General features: G+C 34.4%; 1 protein-coding gene across 1 annotated transcript; it reads left to right on the forward strand.

Annotated features, from left to right (window-relative positions):
- The first annotated feature begins 1,924 nt into the window (after window positions 1-1,924).
- On the forward strand, window positions 1,925-17,959 carry kuz (zinc-dependent metalloprotease kuz). The gene is made up of 15 exons (XM_018547134.1): window positions 1,925-2,189; window positions 2,882-3,145; window positions 7,727-7,921; window positions 13,025-13,323; window positions 14,416-14,562; window positions 14,648-14,793; window positions 14,874-15,108; window positions 15,194-15,368; window positions 15,499-15,667; window positions 15,753-15,930; window positions 16,005-16,238; window positions 16,345-16,461; window positions 16,527-16,691; window positions 16,800-16,929; window positions 17,716-17,959. The coding sequence occupies exons 1-15, from the start codon at window positions 1,925-1,927 to the stop codon at window positions 17,874-17,876; spliced, it is 2,880 nt and encodes a 959-aa protein (XP_018402636.1). The 3' UTR covers window positions 17,877-17,959.
- Window positions 17,960-19,754: the final 1,795 nt, after the last annotated feature.

The following is a 19,754-nucleotide window of genomic DNA, read 5'->3' on the forward strand; positions in this document are numbered from 1 at the left end:
ACGTTATACGAACGCGTATCGATCCGCCTCCCGCTACAATGCATAAAAAGGTACGTCGTCGCAGTCTGTCTCATGCATCATATGCGTGCCTGCAGCTTTAGATGTCGATACGTTTTCATGTTTCGTTTCAAATCCTTCTATTCATTCGAGAGCGGATGGAAATGTGGAAGCGAGTCGCATCTCGTTTTCCGACTTTTTATTTGATACAGAGTATTCACCGAAATATATGAGATTTAGCAGTAAAACAGAATGTATTATTGCTTAACGAATCTCGCGATTCTGTTCCGTAATAATATAATTACGATATTGTTTAGCATTGGAAATTAACTTAACGTGCTTAATGAATAAAATGTAAATACGTTGTAAGGGATCTGTTTTCTTAATTCACGTGAATTTAATGAAATTTGAATCTGAAGCTTAATTATCAAGGTGTTATAAAAACGTTATAAATTTTGTAATTATCTTAATACTATTTCGTTAAAGTTATAAAATTGCATCGGTCGTATGGCGCGCTCATTCAATAATTGTATTGCTACATATCGAAAATTGAGAAGCAAAAAGTGATGCTATTCAATTAATGTTTCATTAAGAGGAAATATTAACTTTATATTTGTTGAAAAATATATGATTTTGTCATTGATTCTTATACTTTGTCGTCATGTCGGTATTAGCGCGACAAATACAGTAGTTATTTTTTTTAACAAATACTAGAATCTTTTTAAGACAAATACAGTATAGTTATTTTTTTTAGAAACAAGATAACAGAGAGATTGCAATCATTTTATGATTATCTGGTTAACACAATTTTATTATTATATAACAAATGAACGATGAAACATTTCCTTTAACGTGAACGGACGTTGGTTGATAAGCCGTTCCTCTTCGATTTTATACCTCCTTCGATGATTTGACAGGTGAAAACGAGAGTCCTAGGCGAGAGTAGACAATCAGCTTATTTCAAGCTCACTGCGTAAATTTCATTTTATTCCAATACTACAACCTAAGAATGAAACCTAGAGAGTCTTGACGTTCCCTTGTTTTCTTTTTGAACATTTCTTTGTTCGCTAAGCTAAGTAAAGTACCTACAGGTTGCCCGCTTTCAATTTTTCCACTCGCAATATATTACGTGGAAGTGAAATATCTCGAAAAATATAATTCAGTTGCATTATCACTCAGTATCAGAATTTCTTTTGATGTCTGTAAATTGCAGCACTAAATACATTTAAAAGATGTCGTTTAGTATCAGAATAAGTAATAGGAAAGAGAAATGATACTCAGTTTGTGCCTAATAGGATGCTATAATTATAGCTCTCGAACTCGCAATGCACTCTTGTATAAGCACCTTCATGATTTCTTGGATACTGAGTGCAGCAGCACGTAATTCTTCAACGCGTAATGAGATTAAATGTCTGACGTCAAGATAAAAATGCCGATCATAAAACAGTTTCATTTCCTTCCACCTTTCTCTCTGGACACATAAATTATTCCTTTTGAAAATTCTTCGCGATATTTATAAAATAATTCTCATGAATAAAAATTATTGAACGGATATCGAATTTCGAGATAATGGAGTGACCTCGCTTTGTAACTGCGTATCACCGAAGCGAAAAAGAATAATAATCTATTTCTGTAAAGATAAATCTCATATCGGCGCGCAACGTGAAATTTTCTGCTCAGCGACGGATATCTTTATTTATTACGACGCAATTTAGCATTGTTCACATGGCAAATAGGCTCGAAAGCGTTAAGAACTTCGAGAATTACATGCCTCATTTACCGTGATCAGCTTTAAAAGTTACGCGTCTGGCATCGAGCTGACTCATTTGCGCAATTGCACTTATCGTGAATGCGAGGTAGTGGAGGTAGCGCGTCTCGTAAAGCATAATGCGGGGTGCTTGCGAGGCGCTCTTTAGAAATCGGCTAAATGACGCGACGAGGAAAGTGCATTTTTGCCTTCCATAATATTCATACACTACGGCGACGTTGTTCCGAGAGCTTGCCGAGAATATCGCGTGCATCTCGCGTGGAAAGCGTTTGGAATTCTGGACAGCAAGAGAGTGCCGGTGCACAACCTCGTATCGCCCGGCAGATACATAAAACCTGGCGAGATTGTGGTAGCTCTCCACGTAGCGCGGCCGTTGCGTCTCTTTTGTCGCGCACGGTTACTCCGAATTTTTTCGCGAACAAAAGTCTCCTGATATAAATTCATGTTGTGCTTTTCGAAATTACAAGCAATACGGAGGGAAAGAGGGAAACTGCTACCAGGTCATTCTCTGCAGGGCATTTTGTCTCGTTAATGTTGGGATGAGTTACGCTACGCAATTCCGAGGTGAATCTCTGAGGGGTTTCTCCATTTCAGTTATCTCAATCAGCAACAGATTAGATCATACCATTTTTATTGTGCAATACGAGCCGAACCGAGACTTGTTAAGTGAAAAGAGGTCTAGTTTTCTCTTCTCGTTGATGGACCAGCTTGTATAGAATATACACGAATCCGCGCGGTGGATACTGAATTATTCGATCGATTTGCTTACGAATGTTTCATGGAAGCTCCCGATAGTTTTTGCACGTTCGAGTTCAGCTGGCTATTACTTATATCTGTGATGCGCTTTAAACTCCATAACATAAAATATAACTCTGTTGTTTATGGTTTAAAGGAAATGTTCGACATCTGCGATGTCTTGCATAATAATTTTATAGTAGTTATTTCTGAAGTCATCTACTTTCCACATAACGAGCTTTAAATCAAGTTTTAGGCTATTTGATATTCTATGGCTGTGCGGCAAGTCGGAATTCGAAACCGGATGAGGTTTAATTTAATATTTATTTTACGAAGATTGATTTCAAATGTATTAAGAATTTATTTACGCTTTTCTTGCAGCTCGTCGACTGAACGAGTACATCCGTCACTACGAAACGCTGTCATATCCTGTCGAGGAGGTCCATCGAAGTCACCTGAGGGCGAAGAGGTCAATCAACCGCGACAGTACCGTGACGTTAAAGTTTCGCGCGCACGGCAAGGACTTCCACATCCGATTAAAGCGGGATTTGACCACTTTTAGCAACAATCTAATTATTGAAGGATCTACAGGGGAGAGACAGTACAACTCTGACATCTCTCATGTTTATCAAGGCAACCTAGTTGGTATGTTTTACACTATTTACATGATATATGTTTACGGGATATTTTCGATAAACTGCGTTTTTTCCTTTAATTATTTATTAAATTTATATCTATTTCTAAATATAATTAAGGTAATTAGAGTGTAATAAAACATAATTCGAAGTTTAATATATAAATAACACAATTCGGATAGTGTTACGAATATTACGAAATTACATAATTCCGTTCTCTTATTCGATTATATATGAAGCTTTCAAGAACGTGCTTGATTTGATATTATTATTTTAATGAAATAGAATCAAGATTGACCGCTTACAATTTCTATTGATATTTCTGTAAATTTAACATTGCGATTTTATTTTTGTTTGACCTTTCGAAATAACTTGTATGCGACCGTTCGAACATCACATTATATTCGTCATCGATCGTGCTAGAATTGTACATTACCTACGACTAATTTATTTGTTTTTCTCCTATTCAATTATTTTTTACAATATATTTCTCAACATGATATTTCCCAGCTGTTTCTATAATATCTGTCGTTAGAACATATTCAGATATACTTCGTTTATATACTATAATGCAGTAGAGATACCAGAGATCAGTAACTTGAACAGCATGAGTATACCTGCATTGACGTACACACAATACAACACATACTTTTCCAAATATAGACTTGTAGATTATGACATCAAGTCTGCAATCTTCTCGGTGCCCTATATATTCGCATAAATGATGTTCGCAATGTAAAGTTACACGAAATCGATCGATAGCGATCGTTCGAGCTTTCTGCTCGCGAGAGGGTCACGTACACATAAAATTGTATGAGTTTCTGTGTTTATACTCGTAGTCGCAACATCTTCTGAAAATATTTATTGCGGGAGAAATAGAGACGTTTGTTTCTGTAAAAGTAATAAAGCGATTGCATGCACGCCAAAGGGAAGTAAAGGCTGAAAGAATTCGAAGTCGTAAATAAATATCGAAACACTGATTTTATAAATTATAAATTTTAACTTGTAAATATTTATTTGTGACTACAGCATATATAATATTGTATCATTAATTTTGTTATAGTATAGAAAAAAAATGAAAATATAGTAGGATTACAAGAGGATACAACAGAGGAAACTTTTTTCCATTGGAATATAAATTGAATAACAGGGTGTTTACTGTCCGGAAAAAACCTAGAAAACCTAGAAAACCTGGAATTTTAGGAGATTTCTTTTTTATCCTTAAAAATATATTAGAGACTTTCATGGAATTTTATCGGCACGCAGGGAAATTTTTGAAATTTTACTTTTAAATTTAAATTCTATCTGAAAACCTTTTGTTTCTTTGATTTTTTTTTTGACAATGCAAAATATAGATAATTAGTAATAAATATATCATATACATCCGTGTTTATTTACATACATTTTTGTGTATTCCGCGAGCTTTTATAAAAAGAATTAGAATAATAGTAGAAGACATTCAGTAGAAGAGAGTAGCTTACTGATACTGTATTGCAATAATCTCTATAGATTTTGCAACTCCAAAATTATACAAAACAATAAATATAGTCTCGTGGAATTTTTAATGTACAGTTTATTTATGTTACTTGCATTTTAATTTATGTTAAAGTTGCATTAAACTATTTTCTAATTTTGCTTGAAATTTGAGTAAAAATATATTTTTTTTTTTTTTTAAATATCTAGAAAATCCGGAAATTCTCAAGGATTTTTACAATATTTCAATAAACGCCTTATATAATATTGGAATTACTTAGCAAATTATCGATTTTGACGGATTAAGCGATATTATTTTTATGTCAAACGAAAATTAACTTTAACAAAGTTTTGACATGACACTTAGAGTTTCTAAGATATTTATTATTCTAAAGTTGCAATGAAAAATGAAATCTATTTAAATATATCTCGGCTGGAGGAAAGCCGTCTTCAAATCCATCTCAGAATATGTTACTGAAATTTAACGTTATCCTTATAAGATATTCTGCATATTCAAAAAGAATTTTCGTCAAAATAAACTAAATTTAACAGAAGTAGAGTGCTTTCAACTGTACGAACAAAGAATCATACTTAAATTTGTAACCGCGACACAGTGGTTTGTCCGACCTCCACGTTTGTTTCACCGTCAATATGCGTTCCGGTTGCAATCTACAGAATACATCCTCGACGAGGTGGTACCATTTCTTTGTACTACTTCTGCGACATTTCCCGGTGCCAGGTGTGACACGCAAAAGTGCGTGTCAGCATGGATACCAGGTGGGACTTTTATTTTCATTCTAATGATGTATGGGAGTTCAGCAAGCAATGTTTCGGATTATGAATCAAATGGAAACGGTTTTCCGCAATCTGTCCCGGTTTCCTTTGGATAATGTTACAAAAGTTATATTTTTATGTAGAGATTGAAGAAATTCTGACTCGTCTCTCTCGATTTAGCACTTTGTCACTGTTATTAACAGTAAATTGTTCGAAATACGTTTGTTAAGTCTGTGAAAAGCTTTGTGATTAAACGAAAGAAATTAATCAAATATATTTTACATACTTCTTCGGAAATTGAAAGAAAAATGTAGTTTGTACTTTAATTTGAATTGAAAAAAACTTTGCAAATATTTATTTGAAAAATCTTTTTTTCTTCTCTTTTTTGCGAAAAACATATTATATATGATAAACTATACACTTTAACAAATACTTGATTTAATATTTTTGTACATCTAAAAATTTAAAGAAAATGTCAGTACTAGAAAATATGTGTATACACGCGAAGAACTTTAAAGTGACATTAGAGACTATTTGAAATGTTTTCCGTATCGGAAGTGAAAGATTCTGTTTGTTCTTGCATCAAAAGGAATTTTGAATTGTGATAAGCTCGACTGTGCGGGCGACTTCACTTTCCTACGTTCTATTATCTAAACAGAAAAAGGATATGCACAAAACGCTTCCTAAATATTCTCTCTGTTATTGTTGTCTACTCGCTATCTGTAATACAGTATGTTGAGGTTTGTTCTACGATTTTAATGATTCAATGTTTACCATGTCTTCATGTTAGACGTGTCAGTCAAAAAATGTGTTGTAAAATATTTTTTAAGTATAATACGTGACGGAGATACGATTTTCTTGGAATCAAATATATTTTTGTTGACAAACGTAGTTCCTTTACATAAACAAAAATAAAATATTCATTGGACTTTTTATTGAAGAAATTCTGAAATCGGATGACGTAACTGTGGAATCTGAATTTTCAAATTTTTTAGATGATTAACAAAAATAAGACATTCCTTTTTTCCGTTATATTACTTCCTTTGGAATATAAACTTCGCATTATTATCATTTATATTATTATCATTTATTTTATGGAATTTTAAATCTTTTCATGACCTATTTGTTAAACAATTTGTATTGCTGAACCTATTTATTTTTAATCTTATTATTGTTTCATTGCTGAACATTTTAATGGAACTGCAATGGAATAGATTGAAGAAGATGATAATAAATAAATTCAATACACATATGTTTCGCTGATCATAAAAACATTAATAGGCTACACATATTAAAGGATTAATTAAAAAGAAAAGTAAATATTATTACGTATCAAAGTGCAGGATCAACATTTATAAGTTATAAGGAAGTTAGGAAATATTATAAAAGATTTTGATTGGAAATTATTAGGTAAATTGACTGGTACAAGCAAATAACAGAATCTTTTTTGTTATTTTTAAATGAATGTTAATAGATATTTTATAATAAAAATAAAACCATTTAAATCGAATTAAATTAAATTTATATAGTTTTTATTATTGAACCATAAGTATTAAGCATGCACACAGTAATTGCTACAGAATTTTTAAATTCTAAATGAGAAAATTGGCACAGACGATCTGTATATGAAATATTCCATTACTACAGAGAACGCCAAATTTACATATTTATACGTTCTTCAACGCTATAATTAAATCAAGTTTCTATTTTAGTCTGTTTAATTTAAAAAATTTTTTATCCTCGTGGAGAAAGATGAAAATATACGCGCTATTAATTTTCCTACGTGCATCTCGGTTAAACGTATAAATTAGATAGCTAGACAGCAAGAGCAAGTTGCTTGTGTAAGCCGGCAGTTTCTGGTACAGAAAGTTTTGCCAAGAGGCAAAGTTTATACCATCGATATTTTTTCCAAGCAAAGCGAGAGTCAGTCACATACGTTTGATCATGGTTTCTTACATGTGCGTATTTATTCAAATATACATGTTATTTTTATTTTCTTTCTTTTTAATTGTCAAAGAGGAAGAAAAATTTAAAAAATGAGATTTTTTTTTCTATAATCTCATTTTAATGTCTTTTTGGCAAATATGTACTAATTAATAGTATGTACTAATAATACAAAGTGTCTGTAATAATTATATACATGTTTTGTATTTAAAGATTAACACGTAATTTTTTAAAGATCCATAACATTAAATATAGAAATCTATATTTTGCTACAAATATCTTAATTCGCTGTACTTTAAATCAAATAAAAATGTGCTCTTAAAAATTTATCGCCACGATTAATATGATAAAACTTTCTGGATATTCTCGTCACGCATCTGATCAGGAATATATCTTTCAGGCGAACCTGGTAGCCACGTGTTCGGAAGTGTCAGTGATGGAGTCTTTCACGGGAAGATAGTATCACCGAAAAGTGGTGCGTGGTACGTGGAAAAGGCACATTACTATTTCCCACCACATGAGATAAACGAGACATTACATTCTGTGATCTATCATGAAAATGATGTCGGTGATCCGTACGTGGATGTTCGACAAGGTAAGATGCAAAAAAACATCTCTTTTTCCTATCGATATTATCTCTTCAGGCGCACATTACTGCTCATGCATTAATTTGCGAATATTATGATTTATTTAACAGGAAAACGACTTTTAGCTTCAAGCAATTTATTATAAATTTTGAATATTTAAATATTCAAACATTATCCGTTGCTCTTTTATCGCTGGTTTATTTTCTATTTTCAACAATATATTTTCCAAGAATGTATTTGCATTACAAAATATTTAATTTAATGAAGCGAAAAATTAGTTAAATGCGAAACTCTTTAACAAAAAAAAAAACGGGATATTTTAATCTTTATATAATATATATTTTTTAATCTAAAAAAAAAATATCGGAGTATATTTTTTTATATAAGAACAAAAAGAACAATTTTGCTGAAGTATTTAAAAATTCAGCTAAATACAGATCTGAAAATAATCTCTTATCAAAATAATTACGTAAGATTCTCGAATATGATGAGCAATCGCAAAAAAATATTAACATTTTAATAACTAGTTTGAGTATTCTATATAATTATTTTATAGATTGATTCATAAGGACTCTTATTGTTCAAATGAAATTAAGTGAAAGAAGGGAAATTAAGTGAAGTAGGAGTCAAACGCAGTAATCGTTGCGTGAAATAAGATCTGTGTATAGCTAAATTTTGAAGTACAATACTTATTTTATTACTGTATCACATGACTTTTGTGAAATTATACCATGGTTTATCAGTACTTTTACAATTTGTCGAAAAAATTTGCAATGTAAATTAATATTGCTTTTCACACTTTAGAAGCTTTTGATTAGCTTATATATATTATTTGTACTTATATTTTGTAAAGTTACGAATGATAACACAACTGTGCGTTGAACTCATGAAAGTTTATTTAATATCTGATTGAAACAACTTATATGATTTCGAACAAAGTGGCGAGCTTCATTATGCACACGAAGAAGCAGCGTGTACCTAATATGTGTTCGAAGAAAATGATAAATTTAGATTGGAAACGATTTAGTTAACTACCGACTGCGATAATAATTGTTATGTCCGACGTGCATGAAAGATTTACTAATTATAAGGCGGCCATGTGTCTGAGAATGTTTTTAAACGTTCGTTTGGACATGTTCTTCGATGCAACGACCTCGAAGTGGCGCCTCACGACATCATGCACCTCTACTTTCCACCCTTTTGTCACGCGATGCCTATCTTCCGTTCTCTTCTCAGAACATCTTCCGCTTTTGTTCTTTACTACAATCCTTTAGAAACCGTGTTTAAAAACATGTCCATCCGTTACTCGCCTTAATGAAAAGGTCGATTAGAAGAAAATGATTATAATAAGAGTTTCTTTATACACCTGTTAATTAATTTTTTGTTGCATTACTGAGGGTAAAAATAAACTTGTATGTCATACATAATATTGTCATTCTTTACATTGATTTATGAAAATATATTCTAACGTTCTTCAACCTTTTTCAATTTGCGGCACGTTAAATGACGAGTTAAATTTGTCGAGGTACATCATTAGCACACGTTTCAGCGCTCAATATAAATCTTTTATCAGATACGCTAACACAACATTTACACAATTATGCTTAAGTATATCTAAAAATTTAGTTAAATACAGATCTGAAAATAATTTGATCAGCTTATTAAAACAATTAGAATACTCAAACTAATTGTTAATGTCAAAATTTTTTGTAGTATTATTTAGTATGCTTGAAATTTTTATGTAATTATTTTGATAGTCCAACAAAATTATTTTCAGATTTATATAATCTAGCTTCCTTAACTTTTAGATACTTCAGTCAAATCGTTTTTTCTGTAAAAAAATAAAAAATAAAGTTTAAAAAATTTTTATTTTTATTTTAAAAGCGATTTTTTATTATAGTAATGAAAGATTGTTTTGGTTAAAATGCAAGTAGATACACAATATAATTTAAATAATTTTTACAATTTTAGAACATTTTTTACTTTGCGCTCTTTGCTTGGTTTTTTATTTAATTTTAAAATTTATTTTAGATGTAAATTTTTACTTATATCTAAAAAAAATACATTTTTATTTATTTCTAAAATTTTTCGCTTTTTACTTTCTCTAAAATTTTCGCAGCACATTTGGGATCCTTTGCAGCACATACCGGTTGAATAACCCTAATATAATATATTTTACTCTTATGAAGTCTCTCCGGCAATAAAAACGTATTGTGTGTTTGAGAATGAAATTTTCGCCTAGGCAAAATTATTTCAGAATTTGTTGGAGAATTAGCCAATTCAGACGAAATTGCTAAACTTTCGATGTTCTTTTGTGTATACGCTATCGAGAAACGAAGTACCGACCAGCGTAAGATTGCGCCGTTTAAGCGGATATGGACATCGAAAAGTCCACAATAGTATGAATTCCGTGCGCCATTTAGAGTATCATTAGGAAGGAAAGTAGTTTATTTGGATATAGGAGCGCCGATGGAATTGCTAGGAGTGCAGTCTCGTTCTGAATCGGGCGTAGTCAGCGTGACTGCTACATAGGCGAGCAGAGCGGATTTCGAGCTGCGCAATTCACCGTCGTCACCGTATACTCATGGCAGTAGCATAAACGGCCAACGTTGTAATAAACAGACCGGCGCGTTACGTGTAATATTTATCGCGCTGCCCGTTCATACATGCTGCGTAGACCGAATTTTATCGTCTCGTTGTGTTTGCTCTCTGGGAACACGTCTGATGTTATGAGTTTGCTACATTTATTGGAGCATTGCACATGGCACGATGACGCGAAGGTGAGCAGAGTGGAGTAGGGCGGAATATACTTCACATTCTAGGTCCACACTCTCTCGGAGCGTGATGCATTATTAGACGTGATAGATAATATTAGAAGCTAACGAAGATACGAAGAAAGAGATAGCTATACTGCGAAAAATTTCTCAAATCTAATATTTTGTTTAATAGTACTAAGAGTAAAACATTTTCTTAATATTAAACATTTACTAAACTTAAACACGTGTTATTTATTACTTTCTTTTTTGAATAAATATTTATTTGCAGTAAAGAAATGTTAACTTAATACTATTGAAGAAAGTATTATTTAGATTTAGGAATTTTTTTCAGTGTATACGTGTAAATAAAAATGTCAAAGTTATATAGCATAAATAAATATAGTTTAAATAATAAAATTCAAGAGTCAAGATTTATGAAAAATGTTGAATTTTTTTACACGAAGCAACGATTTACTCGTGAATTTTAAATGGCACAGAAATGTGTCATTCGCAACTCTGATGTTAACGAGTGAAATATGCGTCGGGAAAAACAAGCGCAGTCAATCAGTTCTCCCGTCGCAACGTTTCTTTCATTTCCACTTCATGAAATATCTATTAACACTAGACGTAGGCGGCGATAATAGACATCAATAGCACAGACAACCAATATCGTCACGCGTGAAACGCCGAGTTATTAAAGTTCGTGGCTTACGGTTAACCAGCCAGCCAATAAAGCTGACAACCACGATTATCTCAGCTGTATCGACAGTGATATGTTATTGATTCGTACTTATGCGAACCGACTTCGGAAGATAGATTGAGAGGATACGATATATTAATCTTAGTTCGATAATATCGTTAATATCGTCGTCAAATACAAATAAAAAATGATATTCCTATTTCATAAACGGTAAGATCCTTTTAAGAGTATAAAAAAGTCAATAACTCTGCGTGCAGGAGGAAAAATCGTAGAAATAAAAGCTTCCGCTTTGCTTTCACTTGAAATGAGTTTGTCGAACTTGTATCATTTACAGTTAATAAAATTACGTATAAAAGTAATGAAGATTAGTGAAAAAAGAAGTTAAAGAATAATTTACAATTTAATGAATTAATTTTTTTAGCTTTCAAAAATATAAAAAGATGCAAATTACGCTGGAAATGACAGTAGATTCTCCATATCGACATTTTTTCTGGAAAGTCGGAAACCAATTCGAAATCGAGCAAGACGATTTTCAAGCCGGCCTAGTCCGTTCTCGCACGCGTATGCAGACCGTATACCATAATACAACACCCGGGAGACCGCGACAAGGTTGCCATTAGTCGACGCATTATGTCCATATATTCGCTTCACACAGATATCTCGAGCGTATTGCGGAATTGTGCCAATGATCAAGCCCGCGTATGTACGCTGTTTCGGTGACAACGCGACTCACGCGATGCAGATTGCACGGTACGTGACTTGGCTTCCGCATTATTATTCGCTCTATGTTCCCATCTAAAGATATTTTAGGTTATAGACTCCGACCTACCTATAGGAGAACTCGAAGCATATGTATCCTATCGATGATGTAAGACTCCCACGTGGCCGTGGATGTTTCGAGTTCCACGACCAGATTGAGAATTAATGGCAATGAACTTTGCCATTAATTAGGAACCTTGCGGTGCTTCCTGGTTTACGATTCATACCCTCAGATTTTCATCTACTGTAGTTCAGAAAGCAGAAATACCAATGGCCTCTATTATTATCCTGCTATTTCCCGTTAGGGTCAATTCGAGCTACAAATAAATGGATATATCTTTACACGGATACACAAAAAATCAGTGTTGATTAATTCTCGTTTAATAATTGATTTAATAATTGATGCCTAACTTTATCGTAGAAATTATTGGAGTATTTTTATTGCAGTATGTTATACATACAGTATTTTATTACTCTGTTCCTCCGATTATTCTTAGATGAATTATTGCACATTTTTACGACAAATTCGACTGGGTCCACAATCTTGCTTTAAGAGGCCCTAAGCCGTAAAGCCATAAGAAATTGATCAATCATAGTTGAATGCGAGAAAAATAATCTCCTGTAGTCAATTTCTTACGGCTTTACGGCTTAGGGCCTCTTAAAACGACGTTGTGGACCCAACCTTAGGACGTCAGTTCTTTTACGTAATATTTTTCAATATATTTTTACCTTCAAACTGATATTGATGATAATGATAGCGAAAAGTTTTAATCATTTTGTTTACTTTGCCAATTAATTGTTGTGTCTTGAATACATATATTCAGATTCAAAAACAGATTTATAAAATATATGAAATGAGCTAACGAGTTAATAATGAATAATAATGAATTTTTCAGGTGACGGCGCTGGATGTGGTATTACTAATAGCGATGTAATAGAATGGATGGAAAGCGTGCAGAATTCTGCTGTACCGGATGAACCACCTAAAACGGTCCCACCGTCGAACCAGAAGGAGCCGAAACCAAATGTCGCACCCTGGAACGGGGACCGGGAGGCTCCTGGTCATAAATACAGTAGAGAAGCTAATGAACCTAGTCATCGCAGGCCACGAAGAGCGACTAGGTCGAAAGAAAACAACACCTGCTCGCTTTTCATACAAACGGATCCTCTTATATGGAGGCACATCTCCGAACAGGTACGCAAAATTTGTTTTGAGTCTACAGCTTCTAAATATATCGCAAATTCGCTGGAGAAATATCCTTTAAATTATTTTAGGCAATCTTTTTAGTATTAATTCTCAAAGTTACATTTATTTTTTATAATGCTCTTTTTCTTTCTTTTTAGTTGTATGCGAGAATATTATTCGAATGCAATTTATATTTGGGCTAGAATAAGAGATATTTTTTATCATTTCTCTTATATTTATAATTATATCTAAAAATTTGTTAAATATACGGAAAATTAGCATACTTAAATAAATTAAAAAATATTTTTTTCCACTTTTGTGGTGAATTTATCCTTTGAAATTAAAAATTCAATATTTTTTTCTAAATTCTTTTTTTAATTTATCAAGCGATAAAAAGAAATAACGCAGAAAATTGGCATTTATAATCATGTAAAAGAAGTAAAGGTAGGATATCAGATTGTTAGAACGACGAAATGACCCAATTCTCGCTGGCAATTTGTAACTAGAGAATTCCAGTATTTCCTTACACAATAGAGAAATGCCTCGAATACCAACTGTTCTCTTCCTATGGTCACATTCATATGCGTTTTCGTCGGCAGCACGGTCAGTGCAATTCCCTTTTGCATTTTCTCAACAAACCAGACACCATCCACATTCCAGTGTTCTTCGCAAAAAGAATATTCCTCGTGTGTCCTATGTTCTGGCTTTGATATCGCCGTACTCTTGCATAGAGCATATTTCACGGAAAGCAATTATAATGATTTGTTTAGACGAATTTTTTCGAGCTTCACTTTATAAAAATTTGTAAAGAGTTTTGCTTACAGAGATAATTAACGTTAAAATTTAGGAAAACACACAAAACTTTAATTTTAATAGATATGTACATATTTATATATAATTAAATGACCACGTCATAAGAAAAAAATTTTTGAAACTTAATTACAAGCTGTTTAATGTTAGAAATTAGAAACTTGTATATTGGAAATTTTGTCTATGGGTACATCAAGGGAAAAATTTTATCACAACACGTAAAATAAGAGATAGAACAATCTCGGACAGTTGTCACGTGGACAGTCAGAATTCATGTTTGTATATTTGCAGCTACATCATGACATGGAGAAAACCAGGGAAGAAATATTGTCCTTGATCGCACACCACGTCACCGCCGTGAATTATATCTACAGGGACACGAAATTTGATGGCAGGACGGAACACAGAAACATCAAGTTCGAGGTTCAACGAATAAAGGTAATGATAACGCGCCGAAAGTAGCACTCGTCGAAATGTGAATACCCGTTCACTAAACTGACACGCTTGCTATATCTGATAACAGATCGATGACGAAACGGCATGCTCGCCTCATCAATACGGCGAACCCAATCCCTTCTGTTTAGAGAACATCGACGTTAGCAATTTCCTCAATCTTCATTCTCTTTCGAATCATGAGGACTTCTGTCTCGCCTACGTTTTTACTTACAGGTAAGTGGAATAACAAAACAATACGCTGTATTTCGTATCCTTTTGAGGCTGCTTCGTAAACATTATTTCTATGTCGACAGGGATTTCACCGGCGGTACACTTGGGCTCGCCTGGGTTGCTTCCGCGTCCGGCGCGTCCGGCGGTATCTGTGAGAAATTCAAGACTTATACCGAGACTGTGTCCGGTCTATATCAATCCACTAAGAGATCCCTCAATACCGGTATCATAACTTTCGTGAATTACAATAGCCGTGTTCCGCCTAAAGTATCGCAACTAACTCTGGCGCATGAGATAGGTCATAACTTCGGATCACCGGTAAGCCAGCAAAAGAAAGGTTTCTAGTAGACATATGTGTTTAAATTGTCCGGAGCGCAGAGATAACGATCACCTTTTTTTCCAGCATGATTTTCCGCCGGAATGCAGACCGGGAGGCTTGGACGGTAATTACATTATGTTCGCCTCGGCGACGAGCGGAAATCGACCGAACAATAGCAAGTTTTCAAAGTGCAGCATTGGCAATATCAGCAACGTCCTAGATGCTATCGAGGATAATAAGAAGAGGAACTGTTTCACTGGTATTTTTACATTAAATTTTCCCTTCACGCTACAGCAATCTTCAGAACAGACTAAACGGGCAATAGAAAGAAATGTTGCTTTCAATAATTCTATTTATCTGACAAAATGTATCGCATTTATTATTTACAGGAGCGTTTTGCGGGAATAAAATTGTCGAGGCTGGCGAGGAGTGTGATTGCGGATACGATGACGACGAGTGTGTGGACAAATGCTGCTATCCTAGACAGGTGTCTGAGCTGGATAAGATTAAGAATGACACGGCGAAAGGTTGCAGTAGAAAATACGGGACACAATGCAGGTATTGTGATACGTGCAAGCAAAATGCGGCTGGATACGACAGTGCCCCGATTCATTTCCTCATGAATGTAATTATGCGTTTGCAGTCCTAGTCAAGGACCCTGCTGTTCGAGTGAAACGTGCCAGTTTGTGCCCCTCTCTCATCGAATCCAATGTAGAGCCGAATCAGACTGTAGTTACAATTCTACATGCAGTGGGAGGTCCTCCGAATGCCCAGCGCCGCTACCGAAAGCCAACAAGACTAGATGCAATGAGGGCACTCAAGTAATCACGCTCTGTTATTCTGTGAATTGTACGATTTAGCCAACCATCGACGCTGATTTCAACGTTATTTACAGTTATGCATCAATGGGGAGTGCACAGGATCTATTTGTCTGGAATGGAATCTGACGGAGTGCTTTTTAACAAGCAGCATCATACCGAACATTGATAAGCGAAAACTGTGCGAATTAGCCTGTCAAAATGGAACTGATGCATCAACGTGTCGTGGAACAAGCGAGTTTGCGCACATGGTGGGATTGCCCGAGGGTGGAATGAGCCTTAGACCTGGTTCACCTTGCGATAATTTTCAGGTAAATTATTAACCTTTATGTATACATTATGACGAAATGAAGTATATAGTATACACGTATTATTAATTTTTTGAAGTTACATGTTTATAAAAGTTTTCTTCTTTAGGGTTACTGCGATGTTTTCTTAAAATGCCGAGCTGTCGATACGGAAGGACCACTTGCGAGATTGAAAAACTTGTTGTTTAATAAAGAAACGTTATCGTCGGTAGCACAATGGATAACTGTGAGCATTTCTTGTAATTCTTATCTTTATATTATCTATTTTTTAACGTTGTTTATTTGCTTCAGGAATTTTGGTGGGCGGTACTATTAATGGGTATAGCTTTCATCATATTTATGGGACTATTTATCAAGTGTTGCGCCGTGCACATTCCTTCCACTAATCCTAAAAAGCCGCCTGCTAGGCGCATCAGTGATACATTAACGAGACCGATGAATACTCTTAGAAGAATGGTAAGAACATATAAATTATGTTTACATACAAAAGTTTGCTTGTATCATTGTTTGAAGTAAGAGATATTTCATCTTGTTCGCATGTTTTATCGTTTGTCATTTTTATAGCGACATCCACATAGTGGTGGTGGAGCTGGGCCAAGGAGTATACCTCCAAGATCAAATCAAGGTGGTCATTCAACGCGTTGTCCCGCTCATGGATATGGAGAGGGAAGAGGTGCTCAATATTATCCAAAAGGTGAATTAGCATTAAGTCTCATTTACACATTTCTCGTTGCTTGAGTTTAGTTCCTATGCTTAAGAGCACCAATCAGCATTGCATACATCGTAAAAATACTCTAGTGTGAAAGAAAGGATTGCTAATGCGGATTAAACTCAAGCTAACGTTGTTCGCGTTTTCTTGTCCTTGTGTGACCCGCAACTACATCAATGTCTTTTCCTGTTTGCATCTTCCTCGCATTGACGCATTTGACGCGCATCTATGACTACCTGATCTATGACTATCGTTCTATGATCTGCAGAGGTGAGCCTGGGGCCTATATTCTTACGCTTAATAGGAGCAAATTCATGAATGTCAGTATCATTGTCGCATAATGTAAAATATAGCTTTAAACCCATTACTATTTAGAAAAGTATAAATATTCATGAAATTCTTGTATTTGCTCCTAGCTCATTGTTCATGGCATTGCATTGGATGCTAGCAAAATACTTTTTCTTTCCCATTCATATGTCGAAGCCGAACTCCTTCTTTCTCATTTTGCATCATCGACTGATTGATTCTGAATCATGCCTTTTCAGAGAATAATATTATTAGCTATATTAAGTATATATTAAATAGCAAGATAGAAATAGCACGCGAAGGATATGCAGAAAGAGTGGAGATCACGGCAACTGTTTCTCTATTGTCGTATTTTATTTGGCTGTTATACACGTGGCAGCAATCCTCTATCCCCGCATACCCGCGGTGTTATTTTTGGTTACGCGTTTCATTTCATTGCCGAACATTTTTCTAAACTTTAAGCAGGCTATCGCTCGGTTCCCACAGCTAGTGCGCCACCAAGTAGTGGGTCAGCAGACAATTACGGCCGTTCCAATCACCCAGAACTGTATGCCGGCGCCTATTCGGGTTCCGGGGGAGGGGGGAGGAACGCAGCATATGAGATGAGGCATCACAACAAGGTGTGACGATCCTAGGACATCATCACGAACGAGGACCACCAATCGCTGCGTTGCACCACGAGCCGTTGTGTAGAATGATTGCCAAATGCGAAGAGGACCGGATCCACTCTCCACATAAAGGATGCAACGATGTCTCTTAACCGAGGTCGAAGCAATAATGGCAAGCTGCAGTTACAACGATCGAACAGATTGAGAGGTCCAGCGATATGCTCTTTGACTTGAATTGCATAGAATTCACATAAAGAGTCGCGCTTAGATACAAAGAAAGTATGTATCGATGATCAAATCGATCTCTCATTTTGTATCGGTTTGGTAGGTGTAATTTCGTGGAAATGAACGAACGACGACTCGGAAGATTTAACCGAAGCCACGATGATGAAGTAATGGAGTATATAGTGAAAATCGTGAGCATCGAGAATTTTATATATGTAATCTTTTTTATGTAGCACCAATACAGTCTTTCGCGTCGCCGTTTAAAGAAAACTCGTCGTATGATCAAATTTTAGAATGGCTTCGCCAGTGAAGGTGATATTGTTATATGATCAAAGTAATTTAAATCGATCCAACGTGTGATTCATTTCGCTTTAGTGATTAACGCTGCATTCGCAAAGCGACAAACGCGGCGATGTTAAGAAAAAACGTCATTGCCATTACGAAGATTTAAAGCCAAGATCGTACAGTCTTTGTGTGACGGCGTCCTTCGAGATGTCGATACTCGTGCATGTCGCTCTCGAAAGTTAGATTAAGTGGAGAATCTCCAAAATCCTGTTTGTTAGAGATTAAACACAAAATTTAGTGGGAAATTGGCAATAAGACAATATGTATGTTCATGGTAAACAATGCTTACCTATGTGTTTTCCAAGGACAACTGTTGTGTTCTTATTCTGCTTATCGAGTAGGGGAGAATGGGGCAACGCGGTATAGCGGGTAATACGGCGCATTATTATTGTAGCAATTTGCACTAGCCGATACTTCGTATATTAATGTTATTTAATGCAATTATGTTTAACTAAGATGTATACAAAATTTCAGAACAATTCACTTTTTTTTTTATTTTTATCGACTAAAAGTTAGTTTGATATACTTTTCTTGTAAGATTGTACTTCAAATACATGCATATAATTTCGTTTCTTCTAATAAGCTTTATGTATGTACATTAATAATTGAACAAGAGAAACATCACTTTCTTGTTGAAATTTTTTAACTAAAATTCGATACAAAATCAAAAAACGGTATCAATTCCAATGATCTTTTAATATATAGGAACCATAGTGCGCCACATTACACGAGATGCGCTGGGTAATACGACGCAAATGAATTTTTTTTTATAAAACCATAATTTCATATAATACGAGATGAAAATGTTATTAAATCTGTAATATAGTGATAGACGAGATGTTCAACTTTAATTTTACCCTATCTTTTTTTGCGTTTAAAACGTTTCTTATAGTAAATATTCTACTTTTCCGTAAGTGCACCGTATTTCCTCATTCTCCCCTATAAAGTGAAAAATCTCTAATTAGATTAAAATGTCGATAAACAATTTTATTTTATTTTAAAACTTGATACAATAAATTCTTGTAATATTGGCAAGAAAATTAACTGTCGTTATAAAGTATTACCATACATACGCTGTTTTTTTTTTTTCATCTACAATTTCAACAACTAAAATATTTTTTAAATGGCTTTCTGGAGCGAAATGGCACCTTACCATTACCAAACCACATCACAGGTCATTTACTTGATCTCTGTACCATTGTAAAATAATAATTAACGATATGTATTATTCTTATATTAATTTGTATTAGCCAATTTTTGAAGCGAAGTTATGCGAGATTACGAAGGATATAAGAGCAGCAACAACAAAATGATGCGTTTCTATAG

The sequence above is a fragment of the Cyphomyrmex costatus genome, unplaced genomic scaffold (genome assembly GCF_001594065.2).
Source record: "Cyphomyrmex costatus isolate MS0001 unplaced genomic scaffold, Ccosl1.0 scaffold61, whole genome shotgun sequence".
Lineage (NCBI taxonomy): Eukaryota > Metazoa > Arthropoda > Insecta > Hymenoptera > Formicidae > Cyphomyrmex > Cyphomyrmex costatus.

What these genes read in the sequence shown, in the direction of transcription:
- kuz (XM_018547134.1), top strand. Translation starts at nt 1,925, where the DNA reads ATGACGCGACGAGGAAAGTGCATTTTTGCCTTCCATAATATTCATACA. An exon ending in TCGAGGTTCAACGAATAAAG is followed by an intron (nt 14,563 to 14,647) that starts GTAATGATAACG and finishes ATCTGATAACAG; the next exon opens with ATCGATGACGAAACGGCATG. An exon ending in CGGTAGCACAATGGATAACT is followed by an intron (nt 16,462 to 16,526) that starts GTGAGCATTTCT and finishes TATTTGCTTCAG; the next exon opens with GAATTTTGGTGGGCGGTACT.